The following is a 7,940-nucleotide window of genomic DNA, read 5'->3' as shown; positions in this document are numbered from 1 at the left end:
CCATCCATCATCCATCCATCATCCATCCATCATCCATCCTTCCTTCCTCTCATCCACCTGGCTAGCATTTTGAGACTGCCGTGCCTAAGATCCCCTCCATTGCTAACATTCTAGGATTTTGAATGTTATATAACTTCTGTACAGAGACAACTCTATACATTCAGGCTAAGTATCTGATACAGGCATCCTGAATCACTCATGTCTCAATGGCTGTTAAATTTCCAGGGCTCGACAACAACATAGGTGTTCCATAAATGTGTTGAATGAACAAATAATCCCTAGAAGCTGAGGAAGATTGACTTAGATATAGGTATACTGGAAAACAAATCCCCCTGCCTTCAATTTTTAAAAAATTATTTATTTCCTTCGACTGTTACAGGTAATTATCAGATTTTTATCATCACGAACAACACAATGAGCACTTGCTGGCCTGTGTAGGACAGCTGGGACCTAGCGGCAGACTGCAGTCCGGCAGGGACGTGGTCCTAGGCTGTGTGGCCTGAGACCCTGACAGTGGGACCCACCTGTCCCGTCCAGGCGGCGTGACAGCAGCATGCTCTCGGCTTTTGACTGTTAACTTCCAACTCTGGCATTCCCTTCCTTCTCCAATACCTTCCAGTCCTTTTCCTGATTTTTACTTTTCATCTACTTATGTATATCACCCTCTTTCCCCCTATGTTCCAATCCTATAACCTGAAAACATAGAAAGTAACTGGGTGAAATGATCTCAATTAGAGACAATATCCTAAACATTTCCACATTTTCCACATTAAGACCAAACTGGATATCAACTGTGATGTTATCCTTGTTTCATTTAAATGAATAAAATCGGCTTAAATGACAATAACTTTTGACAATATGAATATCCATGTTTGCTTTAAAGTCTTTATTATCCTGAATATAAAAGACAGAAGTCCTTTAGGATATAACAGAGTTCTTTATGTGGAAACATTATTTTTTTACAAGTGAAAAAATAAATACCTCTTGGAATAAAGGCTTATATGCTAATATGTGCCATAAAAAAGTAGAGTTTTAATATCTGACAAAATGTCTGTGCAAAGAAACAAATGCATAAACACATTACTGCTACATTAAGGCAATATGAAAAGTATACTCAGAAATCTCAGTAAAGTGACAGTGTAGGTTTCTAGCTTTACCTTAGCTAGTATTGCACCCGATAAGGTCATCCAGGTTCCCTGACATCCCAGAAAACCTGCCAGCTGACCAGCTTCCAAAATGCCCAAGTGGGAGTGGAAAACGTGTTTTAAGAAGACCAAAACAAACAGAACCAAAACCCCCTGAAACACACAGAGGAGACAATCCAAAGTTAATACCTAAGCGCTGATTTAAAGAAACACACACAAAAAGCAGAGACAGAAGGGATATGACATCTAGATACATGTACGATAAGGCTATGAAAGGCTGGATCGTTCAAGCAAAGCGACACTGATGGGTGAGACTGGAGTCGAGTGCTTGGGAAAAATGACAAACCACTGTCATTTACACACGTGAGGCTTCATCTCTCCGTGAGCTCTGCTCCCCGAGAACGCTCGCCCTTCTTAGTCTGAAATATAATATCCTACTAACCTAAAGGTCCTGAGGAGTGCTTGACGACTCCACAGAAATCTTATAACCAAACTGTTAGCATTTTATAATTGAAAGGCTTTGGGGGTGGGATGGAGGGAGCAAAAACCCAGGAGGCCACCCACACTGAGGGATCTGCTTTCTCCTAGCCAGACGGGTTTCAATCTGACAACATTATTGTCAACTTTTAAAAAGTCACAGAATTGAATTTTGAATCTGTTGGCCTTCCAATCATTCTGGAACAAGTTTTATAAACAGAAATGACATTAAAATGACAACTCTTTAAGAAAAATTTTCCTATTAAAAATGTTCGGAGCTCCATGACTATACAAAATGAACCAGGTTTAAGTTCTTAAAACTAATTGTTACAAAATCTGCTGCAGGTAGGAAATTTACCTTGGGATTCATTAAGGAGACTTACAACATCGTTTCCTAAAAGGTACCCAACTTTCCTGCCACTTAACTGACATTGAAGATTTTACCTATTCCTTTACTTGATCATAAAAAAAAATGAAAGTCCCAGGAACGTGTCTGTGTCCCAGAGCTCTATCCAGGCCCACCAATGGCGTCGATTCTACACATGGATATGTTTTTGCAGTGAGGAGCAGCTGTGTTCTTATCTCCTTCTTCTTTTATGGCAGATGGGTACAGAAGTAAATTACTTTCTCCATGATCTGATCCTTTGTGTAGTTTATAATAGTGCAGTTCATGGAAACACAGAAGTCCAATCAGTGCGCAACAGACTAGATTACAGTTAGATTCAGCAGACTGGTGTGAGTCGGCAGATAGACGTGCTGGACGTGCTCCACGCGTGACCTGCAGACTGGACACGACTGCAAGAGAGGAGCCTACAGTTAGAATGAAAGCCTCGGAAGGCCTGGGTCCCTACGGCGTTCATAAGTTGTGATCAAAATGACTCCGAGCTTCTAACTGGTAGAGAGCTTTGTGTTCCCGTGAGTTTGAAAGTTTATACTTTACAAGGGCTTAAAAATAAATACTATGAAAACGTTATAAACTGAAGAAAATTAAATAGGTTGTGCGTCTCAACAAGACATACCCAGTGGGGCGGCACCTGTGGTTCAAAGGAGTAAGGCGCCAGCCCCATATACCAGAGGTGGCAGTTTCAAACCTGCCCGGCCAAAAAAACTGCAAAAAAAAAAAAAAAAAAAAAGACACACCGAGTGGAGCAATTCCAGAGACTTCTTTCTGTGCAGATTGTGTCCCTACACGAGTACAAGATAACATTTCAGGCAGTAATGCAGGAGACCCTTCCAGAAATTGTGTGTCCTTGGTTCAGTTGACAGGACAACATTAATCGCGCTGCTGCCCACATGGCCAGGGAGCATAGCTCTGTTCCTACCCACAGGCAACAGATCTACATTCCCGGCTGGCCTCTCAGCAAGCACGTGCCCTCTGTCAGCCCTCAGAGGAGACTCAGGCATCCGGGTGAGAGTGTGTGGGCAGAGAAAGACAAGCCTTGACTGCTCCTGGGGAAATAAGCCATAGTAGTTGCCTGGCCCACTCTTAAGAAGGACATGGGTGTCCTGGGAGATCATTATCTAGCCTGAAAAGTAGCTCTGAAATGAGCAGTTTCTCAGGGACTAAGTGCCATCAGACTTAAGGCTAGTTTTACATAAAACCAAAATGACATTTAGCAGACACTCCTGAAATGAAATCAAATTAAAAAAATTACTGTAAGTGGAAATGTAAAGTTCCTTTTCATGCAAAAAGAATGTAAGGAAAAAAAATACATTATTTTTGTTTTATTTTTCTATTAAGATTAGTTACTTCCTAATAAGTAACAGATAATCCCTCTTCCCTTAAGGCATACACAGTAAAAAAAGAAAATGAATCACAAACACTCAGGCATTAAGCCACCCTCCACGGATAACTGAAAGTTAACTGAACTAAAACTTCTAAGTATTCTTTCAAAATATTTTAAAGAGATAATAAAGACCATCCTAAGTATCAGAAAGTGGGAGGTGACATGAGATGGAAGAGGCAGCCCTGGGCCGCGTTGTGGGAGGTCTGGGTTCTAGTCTTTGGTCTTACTAACTGGATGTTACCTCATGGATCTGAGCCTCGGTTCCACAACTTGAAAAAACAAAACGAAACTATGATTTTGAGTAATTATGCTATTGAATAGGTAACAGTATGCTAATCTATTATGTCTCCAAAGGACAATGCCCTTTTAGGTCACCAAATAACCATTCTCTGCAGCCAAAGGGTGCCCTACCTGCAGCTGGGCGGCACAGCTCTCGCAGCACACAGTGTGGCCGCAGGGGCAGAAGGTGGAGTCGATCTCCTCCTCACAGCACACCATGCACAGCATGGCCTCCTTCAGCTTGCGCAGCTTCTCCTGCAGCGCCCTGGTCTGCTGGCAGCTGAGGCCCTCGCAGCTGCTGCAGTTCATGCTGCTGTCTGAGGACTTCAGCGGTGAGGTTGGCGGGCTCTGGTTGCTTCTGGAAACAAGGTCCACAACGCCGGCATTGTACAGAGCCCTCCTGGCATGATCGTAAACCTCCTTTGATGTTCTTTTAATATCGAAGACATACTTCTTGCCAAGGTTAATATTCTCATTCAGAAATAGAGACGCCAAATGGCCCTTCAAGTCGCGACTATACTGCATCATGACAGCGCTGGTCACCGTGTCACATCTGCAAGGCAAAGATCGAACATCTACTTTAACACCAAAGTGCCTGGGCAGCTCTGTAATTCACCGCTGTCAGTAAGGACGGTCAGGTCAGCAGACATGTGCTAGTGCTCTTTGCCTGTGTGAAAGTAAGTTCTTCCAGTATGTGTTAAATATCTCAATGGTTCCACTTCAGTGTTTCTCAAACATCTGCACAACAGCTCTGATAAAGCAGCCCTAAGGACAGAAGACAGTGAACATACCTCCTTCTCTAGGAAGCGAGCTACAGTCCAAAGCAGCTTAAGAAGACAGAGGACATTTTTCTTGGATGTTTTGGCTTCTATCTTAAAAATGTCTACAAAATGTTCCATTCTATTCACAATTTGTGCGTCTATTTTAATATCAAAAAGTGATAAGCTGCCTACCAATGAAATTTCTTGGCTTTAATTTTTCAAAAACTGGAGTCTAATAACAACTTGGCTTTAAAGTACCCTCTGAAATGAGGGGATTGATATTGCTATTAAAAGATCCCTGCATATGTGGTGAGGATTCAGGATAGCAGCTCTCCCAGAAAGAAAAGACAATCTATGTCATCCTCCTGCCGGAAAGGGGCAAAGCAGCAGGCGACAGCCAGACCTGGCAGGGTTGTCTCAAGGAGGAGTCATACAAGGAGTCAGAGTTAAGCCGGGGGTGGGGTGGGGGGTGCGCAGCCCACACGCACACACATTCCGAAGCAGGGCCACCGCCCAGACAGAACGCTCAGAAGCAGCCCTTGCTTATATTCTGTACCAGACTCACTGACACACAATGCAGGAAACTGCGGAACCCTGGTTGTCACCTAGAAATCTCCGAGCTGAGCTGCAGGTTTACCGTCAAGGCAATACATGCCTGTAGAAAGCGTGCGTCTCAGTTATCGCTCGGTAGAGTCCGCTGGCTGCCCTGGTGCTGATCATTTTAAACAAGAGCACGATGCTGTTCCCAGACTCCTTGGTGACCGTCAAGTACACATTCTTTCCTGACTGCGTGGCCATCTGCACCACAGGATAAGCTATCCTAAGAGACGGGAAGAGAAATGTGAGCGTACCCCAAGGAGCGACTCGTCACATTGTCTGTGCCTTTTAGGATCCCACTTGCTCATGACCTAGCAGAAAAAACAGACTGCTCATCTGGGGCTATCGCATCACCAGGCTGCTCCCTAGTGACAAAGGCACATTGAAAAGCTGTTGTGCATAAGTGGAGGGCAGTTTGGGGATGGGGGAGGGGGATGTGGGGGGGGTGTGTTTGTCCACATAGAGGTAAAAATGAGGTTTTTATGACCATGAATGACTAATGTGAAAAATATTAACTGTCTCACGGTAAGCTTTGAATTAGCATTTACTAAATAATTAAATGGTTATTAAGACCTGAATGAAACTTTTTACTCCTAAGAGACGACTGGCTAGTAAATCCCTCTCTCTTTTCTATTTTCATGTTGAGAGCTACAGATTTTATATATATATGTGTGTGTATATATATATTATACACACACACATATATATATAATACAATATGGTCTTACATTTTTTAAACCATATATATATATATGTAAGACCTGGCTTACCTGTTAATTGGGCTAAAGTCATCTTTACAAATTGAGATTCCTTCGGGTCCAACCCCAATGAGGAGCTTCTGCCCTTCGCTGTCCCTCACCGAGTGCCACTCAATGCCGTAGTTTTCCATTGCGGACACAATCTGCAGGACCTGGTATTCAGCCGAAGCCTGGCTGGTCCCCTCCAGCTCCTTATGCTTTGCAACAATGCTATAGGACACCAAAAGGACAGAGAGTGGTACAGAGATTAACTCACGCAGTCGTTAGAAGTAAATCCATATAATTTTAACTGGCAAAGTATACAGACACTATCCTTTATGAATCATAAGAACTTAAAACTATTATCTGATTGATGTTTCGTTTATTTAGCAAACTTACCATAAAATAATTCTAAGACACTGTTCAGGACCTTGACTATTAAATATTCAGTAGAGGCTCGGCGCCTATAGCTCAACCGGCTAAGGCGCCAGCCACGTACACCTAAGGTGGCGGGTTCAAATCCCCAGCCCGGACCCACCAAACAACAATGACGGCTACAACCAAAAAATAGCCTGGCGTTGTAGCGGGCGCCTGTGGTCCCAGCTACTTAGGAGGCGGAGGCAGGAGACTCGCTTGAGCCCAGGAGTTGGAGGTTGCTGTGAGCTGTAATGCCACGGCACTCTACCCAGGGGGACAGCTTGAGGCTCTGTCTCAAAAAAAAAAAAATAAATAAATAAATAAATAAATATTCAGTAGAAAAAACTTTGATGGAGATGAATTGGAAGAATTATGGAAAATCTCTAAAAAGATACATAAGAAAAATTTCCATGTTCATGAATTTCTTCTGAGAAATTCTCACTCACTTCTGAGATGAAATTATGAAAAGACATGATTCCTATTTTGAGTGTTCTCTCTTGCTCTAACTTGTATCACTCACCCTGGGGGAAACCAGCTACAGTGTCATGAAACAGCCTTGCCTGAAGGGCTGGCCAGGAAACAGGCTGGCCACAGGACCACACGGGTCGGCCTGGAATTGGATCCACCCTCAGTGGAAGCTTCAGATGAGATTGAGCTCTACCAGTAAATAGCTTGACTACAGTCTCCGGAGCCTGAGGACCCAGCTAAGTCACAGCCAGATTCCTGACCCACAGAACCATGAGTCAGTGTTTGTTGCTTTAAGCCCCTAAGTTTCAGGGTGACAGTATGTGGGATAGATAATAAAGACACCTATGTTAGCCATAGTTTAATTCTTGCTGGGTTGAAGAAAACATCAATATACATGACTGACTGTTTTCTTAAAAGGTCACGGTTTTTTTAAGATTCTTACCATATAGCATCTCATCTGGGCATTGATTTGTGTGGATTGTTTCATGTTTATGAAGTTTCTCAAACAAAAGGTTAACGAATCCTTTTGAAAATAACTGGTTAAACTGGGCAATGCTCAGTCTTAACCTCACAAATTTCCTGCACATACTACAGATTCATTTTCTTCTGGAAATATCTATACATTAGACAGCGCTAGGAACACAGCCTCACCTGTTCAAAGTGGTGCTGCAGAGCTCCTTGGCACACAGCTCCTCGTAGTTATACTTGGCAGTGTTCTGGTTGTAGTCTCCAAACTTGGTCTGGGCAAGGAGGGCGCTGAGTTCCACTGCCTGCTCTGGGGAACACAGGAGGTGGCCTGCCAAGAGGGCCTCCTTGATGTGCAAGAAAAAGATATGCCTGCAAAGCAATGTGAAAATGAGGTTGTGTGTGGGGATATCCAAGTATCAGACCAACTTACTGAGCAATTTCACAATCACTGTTAAGTAAAAAAAAAAAAAGGCACTTTAAAAAGTCGCACTGAAGGGGCGGCACCTGTGGCTCAAAGGAGTAGGGCGCTGCAGGTGGCAGGTTTAAACCCAGCCTGGGCCAAAAACTGAAAAAAAAAAAAAAAAAAAAAAGTCACACTGAAAATGCTTAACATGAAAGAACACGTTTTTATCATTAGGATTAAGACAAAATAAAAATAAGGACTTACTTTCTCTGGAATAAAAACTGTAACCCAAACAACACAAATTTTTTTTGGAGACAGAGCCTCAAGCTGTCCCCCTGGGTAGAGTGCTATGGCATCACAGCTCACAGCAACCTCCAACTCCTGGGCTCAAGCGAGTCTCC

At 43.1% G+C, this 7,940-nt stretch overlaps 1 protein-coding gene across 1 annotated transcript in view; it reads right to left on the bottom strand.

Annotated features, from left to right (window-relative positions):
- Positions 1 to 871: 871 nt before the first annotated feature.
- MYLIP (myosin regulatory light chain interacting protein) overlaps positions 872 to 7,940 on the bottom strand; it is a 19,836-nt gene continuing 12,767 nt past the window's right edge. Inside the window, exons 3-7 of the mRNA XM_003788320.3 lie at positions 7,320 to 7,505; positions 5,817 to 6,014; positions 5,105 to 5,269; positions 3,821 to 4,241; positions 872 to 2,417 (exon numbers count right to left, since the gene is read on the bottom strand). Of these exons, the coding sequence (XP_003788368.1) occupies positions 2,328 to 2,417; positions 3,821 to 4,241; positions 5,105 to 5,269; positions 5,817 to 6,014; positions 7,320 to 7,505 (1,060 nt within the window). The 3' untranslated portion in view covers positions 872 to 2,327. The remainder of the gene's footprint in view (positions 2,418 to 3,820; positions 4,242 to 5,104; positions 5,270 to 5,816; positions 6,015 to 7,319; positions 7,506 to 7,940) is intronic.

Source organism: Otolemur garnettii, unplaced genomic scaffold, assembly GCF_000181295.1.
Source record: "Otolemur garnettii isolate 467f Iridium unplaced genomic scaffold, OtoGar3 scaffold00026, whole genome shotgun sequence".
Classification (NCBI taxonomy): Eukaryota; Metazoa; Chordata; class Mammalia; order Primates; family Galagidae; genus Otolemur; species Otolemur garnettii.
The sequence above is the reverse complement of the archived record's forward strand: the minus strand, read 5'-3'. Positions and strand labels throughout refer to the sequence as shown.